The 23459-nt window shown below is 45.2% G+C and overlaps 1 protein-coding gene across 2 annotated transcripts in view; it reads left to right on the forward strand.

Moving 5' to 3' along the window:
• LOC126284071 (calcium/calmodulin-dependent protein kinase kinase 1) overlaps nucleotides 1-23459 on the forward strand; it is a 1500861-nt gene that overhangs the window by 1368995 nt on the left and 108407 nt on the right. For both annotated transcript variants that reach the window (XM_049982700.1, XM_049982701.1), the window contains one exon: nucleotides 14439-14492. In XM_049982700.1, coding sequence (XP_049838657.1) covers nucleotides 14439-14492 — 54 coding nt within the window. The remainder of the gene's footprint in view (nucleotides 1-14438; nucleotides 14493-23459) is intronic.

The following is a 23459-nucleotide window of genomic DNA, read 5'->3' on the forward strand; positions in this document are numbered from 1 at the left end:
GTAGATATGCTGGATGTAGTCCTGTGGAACGGCTTGCCATGCCATTTCCACCTGGCGCCTCAGTTGGACCAGCGTTCGTGCTGGACGTGCAGACCGCGTGAGACGACGCTTCATCCAGTCCCAAACATGCTCAATGGGGGACAGATCCGGAGATCTTGCTGGCCAGGGTAGTTGACTTACACCTTCTAGAGCACGTTGGGTGGCACGGGATACATGCGGACGTGCATTGTCCTGTTGGAACAGCAAGTTCCCTTGCCGGTCTAGGAATGGTAGAACGATGGGTTCGATGACGGTTTGGATGTACCGTGCACTATTTAGTGTTCCCTCGACGATTCGACGATCGCCAGAGGTATACGGCCAGTGTAGGAGATCGCTCCCCACACCATGATGCCGGGTGTTGGCCCTATGTGCCTCAGTCGTATGCAGTCCTGATTGTGGCGCTCACCTGCACGGCGCCAAACACGCATACGACCATCATTGGCACCAAGGCAGAAGCGACTCTCATCGCTGAAGACGACACGTCTCCATTCGTCCCTCCATTCACGCCTGTCGCGACACCACTGGAGGCGGGCTGCACGATGTTGGGGCGTGAGCGGAAGACGGCCTAACGGTGTGCGGGACCGTAGCCCAGCTTCATGGAGACGGTTGCGAATGGTCCTCGCAGATACCCCATGAGCAACAGTGTCCCTAATTTGCTGCGAATTGGCGGTGCGGTCCCCTACGGCACTGCGTAGGATCCTACGGTCTTGGCGTGCATCCGTGCGTCGCTGCGGTCCGGTCCCAGGTCGACGGGCACGTGCACCTCCCGCCGACCACTGGCGACAACATCGATGTACTGTGGAGACCTCACGCCCCACGTGTTGAGCAATTCGGCGGTACGTCCACCCGGCCTCCCGCATGCCCACTGTACGCCCTCGCTCAAAGTCCGTCAACTGCACATACGGTTCACGTCCACGCTGTCGCGGCATGCTACCAGTGTTAAAGACTGCGATGGAGCTCCGTATGCCACGGCAAACTGGCTGACACTGAGGGGGCGGTGCACAAATGCTGCGCAGCTAGCGCCATTCGACGGCAAACACCACGGTTCCTGGTGTGTCCGCTGTGCCGTGCGTGTGATCATTGCTTGTACAGCCATCTCGCAGTGTCCGGAGCAAGTATGGTGGGTCTGACACACCGGTGTCAATGTGTTCTTTTTTCCATTTCCAGGAGTGTATAATAGATGCTGTACACTTCTGCAAATTTCTATTTGACGTCTTATGTGACAAATAATAAGAATTAAAATTATAAATTCTGGTGCTCAAACAGTGTCCCAGTAGCCAATGAAAAAAAAAAAGTTCGTGTGACTTGGATCACCCGCCGTGTAGACTTGTCGCCTGGTGCAAGTCTTTTTAGTTGACACCACTTCGGCGACTTGAATGTCAATGGGGATGAGACGATGATGAAGACAACACAGCATCCAGTCCCTAAGTGGAGAAAATCCCCAACCCAGCCGGGAATCAAACCCGGGCTCCTTTGCATGGCATTCTGCAGCGTTGACCACTCAGCTATCGAGGCGGTCATTAGCCAATCAGAGAGGAGAATTGTTTCGCCGGTGCCAAGTCAGCTAAGTAAATGAGCCTACCGAATTACTATGCCGTGTGCAAATATACAAGTGTATCGTTTCATGGTCGCCTACACCAATCAATATTTTCTAATGACGTCAGCTTCCTGGAACATTGAAGAGGATGCTTTGATTGATGGTAAAGTAATCAAGAGTGCAAGAGCCAGAAATATAAAGCTACAAGGATATTTCACGATATGCGACAAAAAAGAAATTAAAATGTGTGTCCGTCCTAGTGCTTGCATTGAGAAAGGTAGTCATCACTTTGAACACTAAATATCAACTAAAGATGCTGCTATACAGTGTAAGCAGTCTGTCTCCTAAAAAGCTAAATATTCACTTCCATTCATTAATTTATTACCTCTGAGTTCTAATTATATCTCTACCCATACGTTTCATTCTCAAAGCTTGGGACACAGTTTAATAGGCAATGCTTCCATGTCGCTCACGTGCAATTGGCTGCAAGCCAACTTTTTTCTTGTGACCGTTTTACAGTATTCTGACCTCAGTCGCCTCTTCGATACGCAATGTAAAAATCATCTGTACTCCTGGTGCCAGAAGTGACAACTAACGTAGTTTTATTGAAGTTCTTAATGCATGTTTCCGTCACGATTTCTCGAAATGGTGTACAGTGTTCTAGTAATGTTTTATTCAGTACCGACTTTTTCCTAGAAGCGTAAAGACTCTTCTAGTGCATTGTCTGCTACGGAGTCGCCTAAGTTAATCTGCAATGAGCGGCACAATATTTCTTCGTCAGTGGTGTTCTTCTTTTCGACCCCTACTGAATAGCCGCCGATATGTAACAGACAGTAATGGCTTTCCAGAACATTCAGTTCTTGTGAAAAGTTTACGGCCTCTTTGAGACGGCTGTTACTCGATGTAATAGGAAGAGGGAATCTACCTTTTCGCCTACTTCCTATATTTGCAAGGTACATGAGCTCTAAGATGTGTTTCACAGAAATTATGTGTCCAGATTCCGTGCAGATTTTTTGCAGATGCATAAGAGTTTTAAGGAACCTTACTGTATTTAAACATATAAAATGTTCTAGGATTGTGTAACGGACAGACTTTATGGACGCTGGTGTATAATTTTGCACGTCTGTTATTATAACCTTCTTAACAGGAGCATACATTGTTGCTTCTTTGTGATGTAGAAAACTTTTCTGGAACCGATTTTGTGACATACATGAGCTAAGGAAGGGTCTCACTACCCAGCGTAATTCAGATGAGCTGGCAACTTCGGATATTTTCTGAACCGTTTAAGAATCGTAATGCTGTTTTCACTAAAATGATTTCTTAGTATGTACACAGTAAGTGATACATGGTCTTTTTTATTATGTATGTTAATTGCAGACATAGCGGTATCAGATTCGATTTTTTAGATGAAAGTGTAGTAATCTATTTCTGTTGCTTATATTGTAGTTCTAAGAGAGAGAATTGTGGTAGCGTTTCACCCTTCAACATGCGGTTAGTAGTTTCTGAGAAATTATACTATTTTTTATTTAATTTAATCTGATGTTTTAAGACCAATAAGACGTCTGGTTCCTAAGAACTGAAACTTTTAATATGACAAATAGTATTTAAATGAGTTGAGTATCTGAAGCATGAGTAAATAATACTGACTATGAACTAATAAAATTAATTCTGGTAGTACTTGTACTGCTGCAGTTGCTGCCACTGACATGTTACTAGTAATAACAATAAAAATAATAAACAAAAAGGAAAAGAATATCCTCATAAACACTTTTCTAAAATTTCATTTATAACATAAATGTTCTAAATTGCCACCATCTACATCAAAACACAGTTACAGCCCCTGATGCAAGGATTACTGTACACCCTGAAGAGATTCCTTCGATACAATTGCACAGACTACACGAATTCTATTTCAAATCCTTTTGGATCGGACTTAGTCTTTGATTTTAACCCAGAAAATAAAGTTTCAGAGGTGACAAATCACGTGAATGTGCAGGCCAGTTGATAACCCCTTATCATTCTATGCAGCGACCAGAAAAGAGATAGGTGAGCCAGGGTAGTGAGCCAGGCACCCATCGTGCAGGTACCACATAAGTCTATGTTCTTCAAGTGGCACTTACTCTAGGACAGCGATTAACGTTTCTTCAGTGACGTAAGGACTACTCACGTGGTCTCCAATACTCCTGTACCGCACATTCACACTCCACTGCCACTGACGTTGTCTTGTCTTAGCCAGTGCAAATATTCTGCGGTATGTATTTCTTACTTCCAGCTTTCCATGACATGCAGATGTGGTTTCATCGGTAAGGAGAATTCTTTGAAGAAAGAACTTACGGTGTGCATCATCTGCAATCCCACTGGTTAATATGCTGGTGGAGTGATACATGATACGAACGGGGAACTGTTTGTGCGCAAAAGATGAACGATGCTGTGCTGACTTATTCCGGAGGCACTTGCAATTTTTCTGGAGCTGGCATGTTCGTTACGAGTAGCAGCTGCCAAAACATCCATTTTCTTCCTTCCAATTTTCTTCCTTTGCCCTTCCAAAAATAGTTTCTTTTTTGTCATATTCACCGAATCGTCTTTCTTGTTGGACACCGCCTGTCGGGATATATTTGAGTGAACAACTGCGCTCTTCGCATTCTAGCTGCATTCTCCGTAAAGAAGTGACGTACCTACCTTCTCTTGATTTGTTGAAGACATTTACGTTTTTGAACTAACCATCATTCTAGAAGCTACACTCCTGGAAATGGAAAAAAGAACACATTGACACCGGTGTGTCAGACCCACCATACTTGCTCCGGACACTGCGAGAGGGCTGTACAAGCAATGATCACACGCACGGCACAGCGGACACACCAGGAACCGCGGTGTTGGCCGTCGAATGGCGCTAGCTGCGCAGCATTTGTGCACCGCCGCCGTCAGTGTCAGCCAGTTTGCCGTGGCATACGGAGCTCCATCGCAGTCTTTAACACTGGTAGCATGCCGCGACAGCGTGGACGTGAACCGTATGTGCAGTTGACGGACTTTGAGCGAGGGCGTATAGTGGGCATCCGGGAGGCCGGGTGGACGTGCCACCGAATTGCTCAACACGTGGGGCGTGAGGTCTCCACAGTACATCGATGTTGTCGCCAGTGGTCGGCGGAAGGTGCACGTGCCCGTCGACCTGGGACCGGACCGCAGCGACGCACGGATGCACGCCAAAACCGTAGGATCCTACGCAGTGCCATAGGGGACCGCACCGCCACTTCCCAGCAAATTAGGGACACTGATGCTCCTGGGGTATCGGCGAGGACCATTCGCAACCGTCTCCATGAAGCTGGGCTACGGTCCCGCACACCGTTAGGCCGTCTTCCGCTCACGCCCCAACATCGTACAGCCCGCCTCCAGTGGTGTCGCGACAGGCGTGAATGGAGGGACGAATGGAGACGTGTCGTCTTCAGCGATGAGAGTCGCTTCTGCCTTGGTGCCAATGATGGTCGTATGCGTGTTTGGCGCCGTGCAGGTGAGCGCCACAATCAGGACTGCATACGACGGAGGCACATAGGGCCAACACCCGGCATCATGGTGTGGGGAGCGATCTCCTACACTGGCCGTACACCTCTGGTGATCGTCGAGGGGACACTGAATAGTGCACAGTACATCCAAACCGTCATCGAACCCATCGTTCTACCATTCCTAGACCGGCAAGGGAACTTGCTGTTCCAACAGGACAATGCACGTCCGCATGTATCCCGTACCACCCAACGTGCTCTAGAAGGTGTAAGTCAACTACCCTGGCCAGCAAGATCTCCGGATCTGTCCCCCATTGAGCATGTTTGGGACTGGATGAAGCGTCGTCTCACGCGGTCTGCACGTCCAGCACGAACGCTGGTCCAACTGAGGCGCCAGGTGGAAATGGCATGGCAAGCCGTACCACAGGACTACATCCAGCATCTCGACGATCGTCTCCATGGGAGAATAGAAGCCTGCATTGCTGCGAAAGGTGGATATACACTGTACTAGTGCCGACATTGTGCATGCTCTGTTGCCTGTGTCTATGTGCCTGTGGTTCTGTCAGTGTGATCATGTGATGTATCTGACCCCAGGAATGTGTCAATAAAGTTTCCCCTTCCTGGGACAATGAATTCACGGTGTTCTTATTTCAATTTCCAGGAGTGTATTTGTTTTGGCAAAGACACAACACTAAAATTTTGCATACTAGAACGACCATACCACTGGTCATTAACATATTCAAAACAAATCCTGCAACGGGTAACGGGATTATGCCCTCAAACAGTTAATAAGTTAACAGTTGTAAACAAACTTTTAAAACAATCTTAAGAAGGAATACCGGGCTTTGGTTCTTACCAGCTGAGAATATAAACAGCTGTGAAACTAATAAAAAATCTCAACAAATGAGGCAAACAATTAGAAAGCTCTTGGCTACGTTAGGCAAATATTCAGTTATTTGAATTGCACCTGAAGAGGTATGCACTTACTTTTAATCAAAACACAAACTTTGAAGTAACATACTGAAGTAGTGTACGGCCCATGGTCACGATTTGCTTTCCCCTATTTAACAAACGTTTGCCAGTTAACAGATTAAATATTAATCCAAAGCTCTGGTGATTAACATCATTAATAAAAAATACAATGAACACGATAATAACAATGTTCAGAATTATAATCTTTTGCTGAAATCAAATCCGACACTGTGTTCTACCCAGCTGTACAAAATTTCATTATCAGGCACACAAAAATGGTTCAAATGGCTCTGAGCACTATGCGACTTAACTTCTGAGGTCATCAGTCGCCTAGAACTTAGAATTAATTGAACCTAACTAACCTAAGGACATCACACACATCCCTGCCCGAGGCAGGATTCGAACCTGCTAACGTAGCGGTCGCACGGTTCCAGAATCAGGCACACGTTAAGGAAAATGGTGCCTGCTGTGTCAAGAATATCCGAAGTAACAGTTTCCGACAACCGCATGTGTCGTCCACCAGTGTGTCACAATCCACGCCAAATTAATTTAATGCTCACAAATACCAGAGAGCTTCTGCAAACAGAGAGAGCAACGCAATTAATTACACTTAGTAAAACAAGTTAATTGTACAAAGATTGACACTATCGGCTCGCCCGGGCAAGCAAATGGCTGCAGTTGGCAGTCAGGAGGACAGACAGTTAAACAAATCACGACCGCAGTAGTCAATAGCTCATCAGAACCAATAGAATGAGTATTTACAGTCCAGTACTGACAGAGCGTACGCTGGTACCTAAATATTCGCTGAGCGCAACGTGCAAGATTATGCTTTAATCAAATACGCCAAATAACGGCCTATTGTTCATCGGTAACATCCTGCACACTAGTCACCAAATAAATTTAAGAGTTCAATGAAGCTGAAGGCACTTGACTGTAGTGCATAGCAAATTCCTTCCGTTAACCAGACGTTGGAGAAGAGTACGAAATTTTATCTTTCAGCCAATTGCGGTTTACGCACCTTAGTTAACGACAACACTAACCAGTCTTAAATGAACAGAATTTCACTGCAAGGAACTTTAATAGAACACAAGGCAGATATGAGATAAATGAATTAATGGTCAGTGGAAAAGCAAAGAAGCTTTAAAATTGGCAAAAAGGCTTCAGGATGTACAGAAAACTTTATTAAAATATAAGACATCCACTATTTTGAGAGACCTTAAGCTTACGTCTGAGCACGCTGTCAAGGGCAGGCAGGTTATAGATCTTATAAACACAGTGAACTTCCTCTGAAATGGCCAACCAAAACATTAGGGTTAACTTGTACTAAATACCTCCTGTAGACTTATACTGTATTTAAAAGAAATCAGATGTTGTAAGTCATATATAAATGAAATATAAAACACCAAAGCGATGAGTAGCAGGTAAACAATAACGGCAGTAACAGACAAAATATAGGGACGGAATGAGCTAAGCGTTGTAGATACACGTGTAGTAAGATATCACAGACGGCCAGTTCGGAAACGAGCTAATGACTGTAACCACCTGGTCAGCTGTCATACCAAAACAGATATTTTTCCCACAGATGTACGAGGAATCTACAAAATGATTCCGTGATTGCCACAAGGCCAGCCAAAGTATACAATGAGACCCCTTTCTGGGTTTGATCCTGAATCCGATAAATAATGTTGGCTAATCTATCCTGTAACACAGACGTAAGAGCAAATTTCAACACTATTCTAATAAAACAAAAACCAAATGAATAAAACAAGATTGACAGTCACTGAGTGCCAGTAGCTTACAGTTAACATTAACAGTTATGTGTATTAAACACTAATCTAAGAAAATGGAAACACATCTATAGACTAAAGAAGGCTGTCAAGCATTCAGTAAATACTCCAGACAGGTAGCTTGCAATTAGACTTGAGAGAAAGCATAGTCTTGTATACACAAACAACGCAGCTACTCTATCCAGTAATATGGTGAGTAGACAACAAATATAAAATTGTAATCCACGTTCGCGTCAGATTGTGAATACGTGTCTATAAGAATAGGCTAAAAACTGCCTGGCGGAAAAAAACAAACGAGCGACTTCTTTCAGAACGTGAAATCGGACGAACTACCACAGATACAAGCTAGACTTGAAAGTAACCAGTGGATCATACAACAAAGCTCAAAATTACTGACCGTTCCATACATCCCTCAGTGTAGATGCGTAATGGTTCCTCGAGCAGGCTCGCTTCCTCTAACACCAGCGTACCTGACAGTTAAAATCCAATCGCTGTGATGGTGACAATACTACTCCACAGGGCTTCCACCTATGTTTGGCTCAACAGTGTGCCCCCACACTCTCGGGAAATCCGGGCCTGTAACTGTGCTGGCCACTTCTAGCAAGTCACTTCTATTCTGCTTGCGGTGCTAGCCCCTATATTGCAGTCCGGCTCTATTTACGCACCATTTCAAAGGCCGGCATTGTCCAGTCCCACAGGGGCAACTACATACAGCAAATATATACACAGTGGAGGTACAATCGATTACTGTGCGCCAACAATGTCATATACACACGGCACTATATGGAACGCTTCAAAGAAATTGATCTGGAGACCGCATGCCTGAAAACGAAGATTTTCTACATATATGTGAACAACACGTTCGTGGTTTGGCCGCTTGGTGAAGGAAACCTACACGAATTATTGTGCCATCTTAAAATCATATGCGACAATGTCCGGTTCTTCATGGACGTGGAAAGCAAGGAGTCCATCACCCCTAGAGATTCTGATGAAGAAGAACCCTGATGGCATGCTGCGACATTCCGCCTGCAGCAAAAAGACATGCGGACCTGCACCTAAACGGTAATAGCTGCCACCAACCAGCGCAACGAAGATCTTTGCTTATCACCGAGGTACACAGGAAAGGAAGTCTGTTCAGCCGGCCGGTGTGGCCGTGCGGTTCTAGGCGCTTCAGTTTGGAACCGAATGACCACTACGGTCGCTGGTTCTTATCCTGCCTCGGGCATTGATGTATGTGATGTCCTTAGATTTAAGTAGTTCTAAGTTCTAGTGGACTCATGACCTCAGAATTTAAGTCCCATAGTGCTCAGAGCCATTTGAATCATTTGAAGTCTGTTTATCGGCTTACACCATTTGCGTGAAAATATTTCGCCAATATAGCTACTCTGAGAGACAAATAATAAGCAGCCTACAGCCGAGCAAGAAGAAGAAAGATATAAATAGAGAGAATGAAACCAAGAGCCTAGCTTTTCTTTCGTACGCAGGGCCGGCCGCAGCTATGATTGCCAGAATAATAGAGGAGCAAAAGGTAAACTTCTTCCATTCAATGGTTAAAATTTCAATGTTCTTTGGTCGGTCAGAGATCAGCTAGGGTTACGGGCTCCTGGCGTTTACAGCGTCAGTTGCGAGTGTGGCAGCCAGTACATTTACCAGATGCAGCCGTGTATCTCGCAATGCTGAACAGAAAATGTGAGGAGCGTTCGCCATGAAGGGCCTTTTTTTTAATAGACACCGGTGACTTGTCACGCCAATGGGTTTTAGGACTTGTCTGTCAAAGAGGTATTGGAGGTAAGAGTACATAACAACCTAGTAAACTGTGACAGTAGTTCCGAAATTAACTCCGCATGGGTTATGAGGTTAGCAGATTTACTTCATTACCACTCTGATATGAAGGTGGTGGAGGCAATGGATGGAATAGCTGGGCAGCACCAGTACTCGACCCAACTGAATCCACTGTACTCTGCTGGGGTAGCAGTGAAGCAATGGGGGAGGGGGGGGGGGGGGGAGGGCATGACATCTCTTCCAGAGTCTGCATTTGCGCACGTGTTAGCCCCAAGACGACAAGTAGGAAACTCATTGAAGCGTTGCAATAACACAACTTCTTGATAGGTGATGGCTGGACAAGATCTAATTTTCTGATGCATGTATAAAGCAGAGTTTGTGTGTGTACATCTGGGATCTCCTTTCAGACCCGTCAATAGATTTCAACCAAATTTGGCACAGAAACAGCGGGCCTCGTATCAGCACTGTGGGGTTATATTATATTAACTCCAATAGGAGTTCATTCGTGAAAGCGGCGTGATTGGACTGAGCAGAGGTTGGTATTTTGTACGGGCGCTGATTACCGCGCAGTTGACCACAAACCAAACATCATCATCATCATCATCATCCAATAGGAGCAGCTGTTTTCGAGCCCCTGGCGTATAGGATGCTCTTCATGACAAGCACGTTCTTTGGGAATAGTATCGGCCAACCAAATCTACCTACAGTGCTTCACAGCTTTCACATAAGAGGCAGAAGAAGGTTTCCCGAGCCCAGACAATTAGTTTGCCCTGCATGACAGGCCAGTTCTTTCTCTTACTTTCAGCAGAATAAGCTGCAAATACAGACATATTCATGGATGAGATGTAATTTATGTTATTGAATCAGTGTGACTGGGCTGTTTTTAAATGTATTTCACGATAATTCGTGTCTCTTGGTGATTTGTTAATGCACGGAACGCAAAAGTATAATAACTGTTTCGTTAATTAAATATACAATAATTAAAAATGAACATTAGTCTTTCGACGCATGTGACTGCTTTCTCATCGCTTGGTGCGCTAGTGTCGCTCCAGCTGTCAAACTGTAACAGCTTTCGTATCACAGAGTGTCGTGACTGTATTTGTTAGACTGTGTAGCCACAGACATCAGTAGAGTTCATAAATACGGTCTAAAGCGATAACATCAACACACCATAATAACCACAGTCTATGACAGTAACTGTAACCGTACAAGTTCCTCGGTCAACTGTAACAGCTGTCCAATCTGACGATAAAACGTAGTTATAAATATAAGCAAAAGCGAAAAACACCCCCCCCCCTCTTCCTCCCCCCTTCGTTTTTCCTCTCCTTCTTCCACTTTTTTTTATTTTCCCATCATCTGTCCAGTTTCCCCCCACCTGACCTCGGCTATGGTATGTCATATTTGTAAACACTTTAGTGCAGTGTTCAAGTGAATGTTCAGTGTTGTTTGTCTTTCCAAAGTGTTGCGAACGGAAATCATGCTGTCGCTGGGTGTGAATTTTGTCTGTTGCGAACAGAAACCAGAGTGTCGCCGTGTTTTTCTAATTGTCTGTCTATTATTTTACCTGTATGCTTCATATGTATTTAATTAGCATAATCATCCATTTGTTTCCTTGTTTTACTTTCCGCGTTTTTTCCACCATATTAGCATTTAAGTCTCCGATTTTATCGCTTGTTTTTATTGTTTATTATCTTCATGCTTTGAAAACAAATTTTGTAGGCTGAAGAGCGGCATAGTAAGCTGCTGCCAGCCCGCCCCCTTCGGGGCGAATCGAAACTCAATAAAGAAAAAAAAACACAAAACGGCTTACAGCATGAGTTCTACATCTACACCACACTGTAATAGAATACAAAGTGAAAGAGACAATTGGTGATGTATGGACGTAAGTATAACTGAAAGCACGCTAACGAACATTACAATAAAATAAAAATATTGTGCAGCTTTCGCAGATGATCTGAAGATGCTAACCTAGCCGACGTGGATCAAACGCAATAAAAACACTACACTATTAAAGCAGAAATGTAGATTTTGTTACTTAATGTCTCTGTAATGATTTGCAGACAAAACGTTCCCAACTCTAGGACTAGTGGCTTATGCTGCCTTAGTCGGACAGGTGGTTCGCGCCCTATCACTTCGAGACCCGCAGTTCTGGAGGAGAAGTGGGGAGAGGAGGGAGAGAGAGGGAGAGGGAGGAGGAGAGGGAGAGAGTGAGAGAGAGAGGGAGACAGAGAGAGCGAGAGGACGCTGCTGGGTGGAGATAAGGCACGCGGCGGCCCGGGCGCTGCTCTGGCCGAGATAAGCGCCGAGCTACGAGGCGACGGAAGCACAAATTAAGGCAGCGTTGGCCGCGATTCTGTTAATGAGCGAACTGCACTCGGCATTGCTGCCGCTCTGGGAAAACACGGGAAAAAAGGAAAACGGGTGGAAACAGAGCACTCTGACGTGTAATCTCGCAGGGAGACTTTTCATATCCGCGCTCAGCATTGCTGTTCCTGGTTTAACATTTCCGAGGAATTTTTCGCTTTACATCTACTAGTGACAGTAAACTCTGTGAGCCACGGCACAGCGACTGCATACCGGTTGACCCTTGGTAGCAATAGCAGAGCTAAGCATAAGTAAAGGTAACGCGCGTCTATGGATACCAGCGGACAAGTGCTCCTACAGGACCACAAAAAAGGCGAGTATGCTCCTGTTTAAGAGACTCTGAGTGGAAAGCAGGTTGCCACCCGCCCCATTCTACCTTCCTCAGCACCTCCAAGAATTTCTCAAAAATTTTGGCATGAGAACATATTCGCACTCATTTTAACATGCAACTTCTTTTCTCACTCTGACAAACGCCCTCTCATTCATTCATCCCCAGTGCTCCTCTCTCTTCTCGCTGTCACAATCTCGCACTTCCTCGTTCTAATTGTCATAAACTCTGTCCCTCATTAACACTTTGTCTTACGCACTTCCAAATTCTCCTTCTGTTTATTCCTCTCCCAGTGGCACTGTGTACTTCACTCTTTTCCTAGCACTGTTTTATTTCTGTCTGGTATGTTCAACTGCCATTGTGTCCCTCTCTTTCTCTCTGTATAGTAGTCTTGGAATCCGCGGCTCGGTTGTGGCACAAAATACCATTTTTTGGAGTTTCTCGCGTTAATAGATAAATATTTTTGAAAATGGGAACATGACACTTCTAGATAGATGCATAGGGAACATCACACTAAAACCTGAGTTATTTGATGTGGTTATTTAGATATCTACTGCTGACGGCTAAAACATGGTGATTTATCAGGAACAGTCCATGTATTAATGGTGACTCCATCACCTCCTTAAGGCGCACGGTAGACTACTTCTAACGAAGAATAAATGTTACCAACTGATCTGGTCCGTTTACCTAAGTTGCAGGAAGTGCGTAATATTCAAACTTTCTAACAGTAAGGTGAGCCTTCTGTTGGGTGTACAAATAGACTCTAGTCCACGGTTGTCCGAATGACTTGAGCCTACCTTTTTATCACCAATAGGACCCGACGTATTAGACTCGGAAAAATCCCGTTTTATGCGCTAAGTTTTGGAACGTATTGGTAAGCTTGCTGTTGCATGCGTACCAATAATGATCCGATATCTCTTGACTTATTAACAGCGCTTGACTACTTAATAACGCTTGATTACTTAGTATCGCCAGACTAATTAACATTGCTGTTTTTAAAAGGGATACCTTAATGTCAACAAGAATGAAACACCCAGGGATTAGAGCCCTGTTTAAAAAGGACGGATCACAGGTATGCAGTATTTCTCCTCTACAGTTTAACTTTCATGTCGAATAAGGCAGAAAAGAAAGGTTCGGAAGTGAACTTACAGTTAAGGTTGAAATTATATCAATAATAAGAGAGAAATTCATGATGGGCCACATCAAACTTGTCAGATCGCTGACGACCGGAAAAAGAGCTTTCAAAATTTACACCCATGGACCTTAGCAGAGCTATTGCCTAGTTTGAACCCAAAAATTCCCTCAGTTTCTGACCGAGGAAGAGGACAGTTAAAATGCTGGGTTAAAACTCCCTGGTATCTCTAAAGCTTCCAAGGCAAATGCTGTTGTGCATCCTATGGAAAGGACGCCACAAGTATATTCCCCCGCTCCATCCGACAAGGCGTGTTCGGTCTCAAGTCACCACGTTTTTAACGATATGTTTAATCCTAAACCTACATTTTTTAACGACCGGATTACTATATAACTTTACCTTATAATGCTGAGATATAGGCAGTCTGAGAGCATGGATTCGAATCGTTGTGGAGAACGAAAATTTCTTTACCGGTAGTTGGCCGTCAACAGGAAATGCAACAACTCTATTCATCATTTCAGTGTTTTCTTTTAAATCACACTCAGGTGGATAATGTCTCGTGATGTGAGGGCATGTGAAGCTATGGAGAGATCTGTTCATTGGTACGGACGTTTCGTTCGGAAATTCCCTATGTGTAGGGTCTAGCTTTTGAATTCTCCATTCCATTCATTCCGCATTCTCCTGTAAAATGCTGAATATAACTTTAAACTACAATAATCAATGACTCATCTCAACCATGCAACACATACACAAACTAGAGATGTAATTGGAGATTGGAGGATATGAACAATGAACCACCTCCACTACGGGTTCACCAAAACAGCAAGCAGCGATTCCTGTACTGTCTTCAACCCATCAGAATTTGCCTTTCGAGCCCCGTTGTTTCCCACCACTGCCCTACCACTGAGTACTTATAATTATATCTAGGCACAGTCTGATGGTAGGAACATTTTAGAGATCTAACAGTACGAAACGACTTACAGCTGTTCTCTTGTGTTCGCAGGGATCGTATGGCATCGTGAAGCTGGCCTACAACCAGGAAGACGATACGCACTATGTGAGTACATTCTTTTTACATCTTCCACAAGACACTCGGGTTCAAGGCAGAGAGAATGAATGCAGAGTGATTTTGTGTTGTTAAAATACTACAGTACTGTGTGATACTATAGCTCCCTACTTAGCACTCATATACAACCGCTCGCTCACCGATAGATCTGTACCTACAGATTGGAAAATTGCGCAGGTCGCACCAGTGTTCAAGAAGGGTAGTAGTAGTAATCCATTTAACTACAGACCTATATCATTGACGTCGGTTTGCAGTAGGGTTTTGGAGCATATACTGTATTAAAACATTATGAATCACCTCGAAGGGAACGATCTATTGACACGTAATCAGCATGGCTTCAGAAAACATCGCTCTTCTGCAACGCAGCTAGCTCTTTATTCGCACGAAGTAATGGCCGCTATCGACAGGGTATCTCAAGTTGATTCCGTATTTCTAGATTTCCGGAAAGCTTTTGACACCGTTCCTCACAAGCGACTTCTAATCAAGCTGCGGACCTATGGGGTATCGTCTCAGTTGTGCGACTGGATTCGTGATTTCCTGTCAAGAAGAACGCAGTTCGTAGTAATAGACGGCAAATCATCGAGTAAAACTGAAGTGATATCAGGTGTTCCCCAGGGAAGCGTCCTGGGACCTCTGCTGTTCCTGATCTATGTAAATGACCTGGGTGACAATCTGAGCAGTTCTCTTAGATTGTTCGCAGATGATGCTGTAATTTAGTAAGGTCATCCGAAGACCAGTATCAGTTGCAAAGCGATTTAGAAAAGATTGCTGTATGGTGTGTCAGGTGGCAGTTGACGCTAAATAACGAAATGTGTGAGATGATCCACATGAGTTCCAAAAGAAATCCGTTGGAATTCGATTACTCGATAAATAGTACAATTCTCAAGGCTGTCAATTCAACTAAGTACCTGGGTGTTAAAATTATGAGCAACTTCAGTTGGAAGGACCACATAGATAATATTGTCGGGAAGGCGAGCCAAAGGTTGTGTTTCATTGGCAGGACACTTAGAAGATGCAACAAGTCCACTAAAGAGACAGCTTACACTACACTCGTTCGTCCTCTGTTAGAATATTGCTGCGCGGTGTGGGATCCTTACCAGGTGGGATTGACGGAGGACATCGAAAGCGTGCAGAAAAGGGCAGCTCGTTTTGTATTATCACGTTATAGGGAAGATAGGAGAGAGAGTGTGGCAGATATGATACACGAGTTGGGATGGAAGTCATTACAGCATAGACGTTTTTCGTCGCGGCGAGACCTTTTTACGAAATTTCAGTCACCAACTTTCTCTTCCGAATGCGAAAATATTTTGTTGGGCCCAACGTACATAGGTAGGAATGACAATCAAAATAAAATACGAGAAATCACAGCTCGAACAGAAAGGTTTAGGTGTTCGTTTTTCCCGCTCGCTGTTCGGGAGTGGAATAGTAGAGAGATAGTATGATTGTGGTTCGATGAACCCTCTGCCAAGCACTTAAATGTGAATTGCAGAGTAGTCATGTAGATGTAGATATTAGGTTTCCCCGACGCAGGAAGATTTTGAACAGAAAGACTCGAAAATTGACGCTGACATAAACAAGGGTCTTATTTCCAGATTACCAGCCTCTCCTAGAATTTACGGTGTTCCAAAGATACATAAGGAAAGTTATCCTTTGAGGCCAATAGTGAATGGGATCAATTCGCCTACTTACAATCTGACAAAGTATCTAGTCTGCAAATTAAGACGTCTATTTGGCAAGAAGGACTCTTATGTGAAGAACTCGACGCACTTCATACACTCATTCTCATAGATTAAGGATAATTGCATAATGTGCTGCCACACAACGTGGTACTACACAAAACTGGCGCTAATAGCATAGGCACATAGGGAACACACACGACACATATCTGTAAATCCACGGTATGGGTGATAAGTTGAGTCAACCGTCCCAAAACACATGTGCTACAAAACGCCACTGTTTCCTGCCCATGTACCCCGGCATCAATATGTAATATGATCACCATGCACACGTACACAGGCCACACAACAGGTTGCATACACTGGACCAGGTGGTCGAGTAGCTGCTGGGGTATAGTCTCCCATTATTGCACCAGTGCTTGCCGGAGCTCCTGAAGTGTCCAACGGGTTTGAAGACGTGCAACGATACGTCGACCGAGAGCATCCCAGACCTGCTCGATGGGCTTAGGTTTGGAGAACTGGCAGGCCACTCAATTCGTCTGATATCTTCTGTTTCAATTTACTCCTCCACGATGGCAGCTCGGTGGGGCCGTGCGTTATCATCAACCCCTGAAAAGGTGGACATACTGGTGCAAAATGACGTCCCGATGCACCTGACCTGTTACGGTTCCTCTGTCAAAGACATTGGTGTATGTGCACCAATCATAATCCCACCCCAAACCATGAAACCACGATCTCCATACATTAAGGGGTTAATATTTGGTTCCTGGTTCACGCCAGATGGAAACCCGGCGAGAATCACTGTTCAGACTATACCTTGAATCGTCTGTGAACATAGCCTGGAAACACTGTCCCAATGACCATGTATTGATTTCTTCATATTAGACTTTACGGGCTCTCCTGTGACCAGGGATCTGTGGAATGTACCTGGCAGGTCTCCAGGCGAATAAACGATCAATGTTCAGTCATCTCTAGACTGTGTGTCTGGACACAACTGTTCCAGTGGCTGCGGCAAGGACCCGAGCAAGGCTACCTGCAGTATTCCGTGGTCGTCTGCGGACACTGATGGTGAGATATCGGTCTTCTTGTGGTGTTGTATACGGTGGACGTCCTGTACTGTAGCGCCTGGACACGTTTCCTGTCTGCTGGAATCGTTGCCATAATCTTGAGATCACACTTTGTGGCACACAGAGGGCTCGCGCTACGACCTGCTGTGATTGACCACCCTCCAGTCGCCCTAGTAGTATTCTACCCCTCGTAACGTCATCAGTATGTGTTCTTTGAGCCATTTTCAACACACAGTCACTATTAGCACGTCTGTAAACGTCTGACCATACTCTGACATGCACCAACACACCTCTGCGTATGTGGACTGCTGACAGAGCCACCGTGCGTCGACCGCAAGTCAAAGGCACCGCACGGTCATATCCTGAGATGATTTAAACGCACAAACTGCCCATGAAAGCGTTGTTTCACCATATATCAGCATTACCTTTAATTTATGAGCAAGTGTTTAGAACGCCTAAAGGGGACGCCTACGGACATCATGTTCAGCTTTGAAGTGAAGTCACTGTTTATGAACGTGCCAATAGATGAAACTATCCGCACCAATCAGGAGCATGTTCCGCCAGACATATGCTACCTGGTTGAGTTGTGCCTGACTTCAACGTACTTCAAATGGCAGGGAAAATACTACGAGCATTCAGACGGCATAGAAATGGGGTCTCTTCTATCTCGTGCGGCAACCGACGTATTCATGGAAGCCTTTGAAGCAACGGCCCTCGGGTCAGCTCCTTTACGCCCACGTTGGGATACGCTGACGACACAATCGGTATATGGCCTCAAGGTGAAATGGAGCTACACAAGTTTCACGAAAATTTGAACATGCACGGGAAGATACCATTCACACTCGAAGTAGAGAAGAGTTGTGCAATTCCATTTCTAGGCGTCGAAGTATACAGGGCAATGGAGGGCACACTGGGCCACAGAGTATATCGCAATCCTATACATACAGACAGGTATCTGCACGCCCAATCCTACCACCACCCAGTGCAGAAGTACTCTGTAATCCGTTCTTTGGCAATCCGGGTGCAGCGCCTAAGTGATGCTCAAAACATAATACCTGAGCTGAAAAGGCTACGCACAACATTTCTAGACAATGGCTACAGCCATAAGTTGATCCACACAGCCTTGTCGACGAACACGAGTAAGAAAAATAAGCAAGAAATAGACAAAATGCAGCCAACAATACACTTACCTTACGTGAAAAATGTTACTGACCGAACAGGAAAACACCTTCGATGGGTTGGGGTGCAGCCTGTCTTCTATAGTGGTCGCAGGATCCAGGACATGCTAGGCTCCACTAAGGACAAGGCGAATGCATTACGCACTGCTGGAGTGGTTGGTGGTTGTTGTGATGTTTAAGGGGGACTAAACAGCTAAGGTCATCAGCCCCCACACTGTTGGAGTGTACGATGTGGAACGCGAATGTGGAGAGGCATACATCGGCGAGACTGGCAGGCCAATAGCAACGCGCATTTGAGAAGACGAGCGCCATATTCGTCTAGGGCAACACAGCAAATCAGCAGTGGCAGAACATCAGCAACACTGCGGAAAAGGAACAAAATTCAGCGTGGCCTGTGTGTTGACCAAGCAGCCGATTATGAAGAAACGCAAAATCAGAGAGGCCATCGAAATACTTAAACACCCTAATAACATGGAGAGGGAGGATGGACTCAGACTTGCCCCATCTTTGCTGCCAGCAATCGGAGCCCAACAGATCGCACTGTCAACACGAGGCACGAGGACTACCGGCAAGTAACTGCCGCCGCGCAGCTGACGTCCAGCATTTGGTGAACAGCAGCCGACTTCTCATTCGACAGTGACCTCCAATCATGGCGTATAACACGAGAGCCAATAGACAATAGAGTTTACCTTCCCCCTCCACCGTAATACCCTTCCTCCTTAAGTGACCAATGAAACTATATTTTTAAAATTATGACATAATGACATGCGCAGTGAACAGTAACAACAGAATATAGGGGACACTGCATAGCTAAAACGCAACCCATCCCGCACGTGGATCCTCTACGACCTGATTCCTTTCCGCCATCTGCTCCTATTCCTCAACCATATCTGCATACTCTTCACCTCCCACCGCCTTGATCCCCCTCATCCCCTGGTTGATCTCTCCTCCCAACCCCCCCCCCCTCCGCCTCCCTTCTCCTCCTGCCCTGAGTCCTTTGCATTCCCCTTCTCTGCCTCTCCCCTTTCCCTCTCGCGTCTGCCCAGCCCCCCCTCCCTCCCTCTTACGAGTCCTCATCCTCGTCCTCCATCGGCTCCTTCCCCCTCTCCTCCCCTTCGTTTTTCCTCTTCTTGCCCCCTTTTCTTTCCCATCATCTGTCCAGGTTCCCACTGTCTGCCCTCGGCTGTGGCGTGTCATATTTGTGCTAACCTTTTAGTGCAGTGTACAAGTGAGTGTTCATTGTTGTGCATCTTTCCAAAGTGATGCGAACAGAAATCATGCTGTCGCTGGTTGTGATTTTTATATCTCTTGCGAACAGTAACCAGACTGTCGCCATGTTTTTTAATTGTCTGTTTATTATTTTACCTGTCTGCTTCCTTTGTATTTTATTGGCATCATCAACCCTATGTTTTTATATTTTACGTTCCACAATTTGCCGCCATTTTCCCATTTAATTCATCTATTTTATTACGTGCTTTTATTATTTATTATCTTCAATTTTTTAAAACAAATTGTTGTGGTAGGCAGGAGAGCCAACCTGTATAACTAAAGGAGGCCGAAATGCATGCGTCTAAGCTCACGCAGGCTGGCGTGAGGTCTGGAACATGACAAGGGAATTAGAATTGAGAAAAACGGACGTAGCTGGAGGAATACTTAACTTTAATCCATTAATGACGAACGTCGCTCTTGACGGTACATGATTCACAATATCAATAGTACGGATACTGGCGCCTTGCTAGGTCGTAGCAAATAACGTAGCTGAAGGCTAGGCTAACTATCGTCTCGGCAAATGACAGCGTAGAAATCAGTGAACCATCGCTAGTGAAGTCGGCTGTACAACTGTGGCGGGTGCTAAGGAAGTCTCTCTAGACCTGCCGTGTGGCGGCGCTCGGTCTGCAATCATTGATAGTGGCGACACGCGGGTCCGACGTATACTACCGGACCGCGGCCGATTTACAGGCTACCACCTAGCAAGTGTGGTGTCTGGCGGTGACACCACACAAATTCTGTAGGCCGAAGACCGACGTACTAGGCTGCTGCCAGCCCGCCCCCTTCAGGGGGAATCGAAACTCGTTAAAGGAAAAAAAAGCTACAACGCACCATTAGATCCACAAGAAGGGCGCTGCAACCGTGGCCGAAACGTTGGTTTTCCTACAGCAGCAGTAGTCTTATATATTATGACACGATATCATACCCAGAAAACTTTTATGTCGACTCTCACGGCATTGTTTAAAGGGCATGACGAGTGTTCCGAATTACATGCACAGCTGCCTGCGGAAAGGACTTAGCAACATATAATGCACCCAGGAACATTGTTGAAGATGATCATTTGGGCGGTCCGGATGCTATGGCGTGGAGAATCATAATGACGTATGGGCGTGCTGACATGGAAATCTTTGAACGCTGCACTCTTACCGGTGAACGTTACACTGTAATCCTTCCGTATGTGCGTCTTTCCAGGAGTGCATTCAACCGTGACTTTTTTTACGGATGACTACTCGATTACGTCTAACACCGTAGTTGGAGGAGCTTTTGAAATGAGATGACTGACTCGTTGGGGAGGCTTATTGCAGCACGTCCAAAAGAGCCAGTGACCATTCAGAAGTTGTTAAGCACTCTAGTAAAAGAATGGAACGCTATACCACAAGAACTCTTTATCAACCTTTGTGGCCAGCGTGGAAGAACGTAGTAGAGTATGCTTTGCTGTCCATGGTGGTTATTAAGAACTACGGTGCGCCTATAGTGATGTCCAGGAGGCCATCATGAATTGCGGTGACTTACTCTCTTTGGATAAATGAGTTATTTCATTTCGTCTCATTGCATATTTCCTGCAGTTGCCTTCTGTACTATAGAGTAGCAGTTCTTTCTACGTATGGACTCATTTTCTAAGAGGTACGCTACTTGGCAGGGAAACACCAAGCGAAAGATATTTTCGTCAAGTTTTACACAACCGTTTATGAAACAGACATGTGAAAAAAACATGTACCATTCATGGTCAGTGAGAAAGCATTGCTGACAACAGAGGTGCATGGCGGATGGCTGTATGAAATGTAATTCAAGCAGCAGAGGAGAAAGTAAGTAACGAACTCACTGTATAAAGAGTAGAGTGGAAAAAGAGAGCAGTTTCAGTCAAAGCGCCTTCAAACTTCGTTTAAACTGTGCGAAGAGCTACCCTTCAGAGTACGTTCTAATTAGCCACTCCCGGAAATTTACCAATTAAATCTTAGTCTAAAGACGGACGGATCCCTAGTGGCCTTGAAGTCTTTTTTTATTATTTTTCTTTCTGCTATGAAGGTGGTGAAATGGTAAGGGACGCACTCCTGTCGACAGCGTTGGATGTGAAACTGTGGGAGCCCAACTGTTAAGCTACTCAAAACGGAGAATCTGACGGAAGAAGAATGAAAGGGGTTGGTTTTAGAAGTACACTATCTATGTAAATTTCTTTGAACACTTGTATTTTTGATCTGACGAAAATAAATAAGATTTAGTTTTTGAAATATTTGTTAAACACCTCCTGCAGGTCTATGGGTTACAATAGACCTGAGGTATTCCTGCCTGTCGTAAGAGGTGACTAAAAGGGGTCTCACACGTTTTGACCTTTATGTGATGGTCACCTGTCAGGTTTGACCACAATCCTTCTAAACTTATCCGACGAGCGAGCCAAGTGGGGAAGGACACCTTACAAGGTGCATCAAGTCCATCATGCATTGAGATATATAGCCCATTTCTCGTCGTCGCATTGCAGTCCCGCTAATTCTTCATCTCTTGGGCGAGGACACCTTCCTCGGTGTTTTTTCCACCATGGGCTATGCAGTGTCGCTTTCTGCGCCGACGATGACCATGGACTTCTTGGGCCTCATATCGAGCACGGTAACCAGTCCGTTGTGGTGGGGCCACCATGTACCCTGTTGGTTGTAGCCCCTGACAATACAGGATTGCTCTGCTGATGCCTGCGCCGTTAACTCCCCACATATGCCATGGAGTAATTGCCCTCTCCCTGGGGCACTGGGACTCCCAGCAATGACCATCCTGCCAGGTGGCCGTTGCTGAGTCTGGGGGGTGCTTGTCGAGAGGGCGCCTGCTCGAAGTGGGTGGCATCAGGGCGGATGACACGACATGAAGAGTAGTACTTCATCTCTCGCTGGTAGTCCGCTGCTAGAATTCTCTAAGTAGGCAAAGTTGAACTTCAATTGTAAGCAGTATGACCCCTTAATCGCCAAGCTAAGGATGGGAGAGAAGCTTATTCAACCCTGTACCTCGTATGTACGAGGGTTTATGGGGAATCTTTCATGTCCATGAAGCCTCAGTTTTTGGTGGTACATTTGAAGGACAAGTTTGGGTAGGTGGAGGGCTTGTCCAAAATGCGCTCTGGGTCAGTCTTGATAAAAACAGTATCCTCTGCCCAGTCATGGGCATTACACCTTGTGACTAGTTGGTGGATGTTTCTGTTACCGTCACACTCTATAAGAGCTTAAATATCTTTCAGGGTATTATATTCCTCAGAGACCTTCTTTTGCAGTCTGACGACGAGCTGCTCGCTAATTTAGAGAGGCGAAGTGTTCATTTCGTCTGGCGCGTCCATCGGGTTCCAAGGGATAACCAGTGCATCTTGGCCTTTTAGTGTGACACATTGATCGAGAAGGTCAAGGTGATGGACTACTGCTGTGACGTCAAGCCATGTATCCCTCCCTCAATGCAGTGTTTTAAGTGCTTTAAGTTGGCTGTCTTCCTTGTTTCTTTGCCCTCTTTTCCCGCAGTTGAAGACATACAGCTTGTTTTGTACATTTTCTGTGATTGTTCTGTGTTCTGTTCTAGTGTTTTGTCTATTTTCTGATACTGGTCAAACGCTTTTTTCATCTTTAGTAGCAACTCTAACAAAGCTAAATTATTGATTTCCGCATTCCTGTTTACTGGGTTTTCAACGACTGTGTGTGTAATGTCAGTAACTGATACTGCCTCGTTTAGTGCTTGATTAAGAGAAATGGAAGCAAAACCTGAATCAACTGTCTCAGTAAGTGACATTTCTTGTTCACTCTT

This window comes from Schistocerca gregaria, chromosome 8 (genome assembly GCF_023897955.1).
Source record: "Schistocerca gregaria isolate iqSchGreg1 chromosome 8, iqSchGreg1.2, whole genome shotgun sequence".
Classification (NCBI taxonomy): domain Eukaryota; kingdom Metazoa; phylum Arthropoda; class Insecta; order Orthoptera; family Acrididae; genus Schistocerca; species Schistocerca gregaria.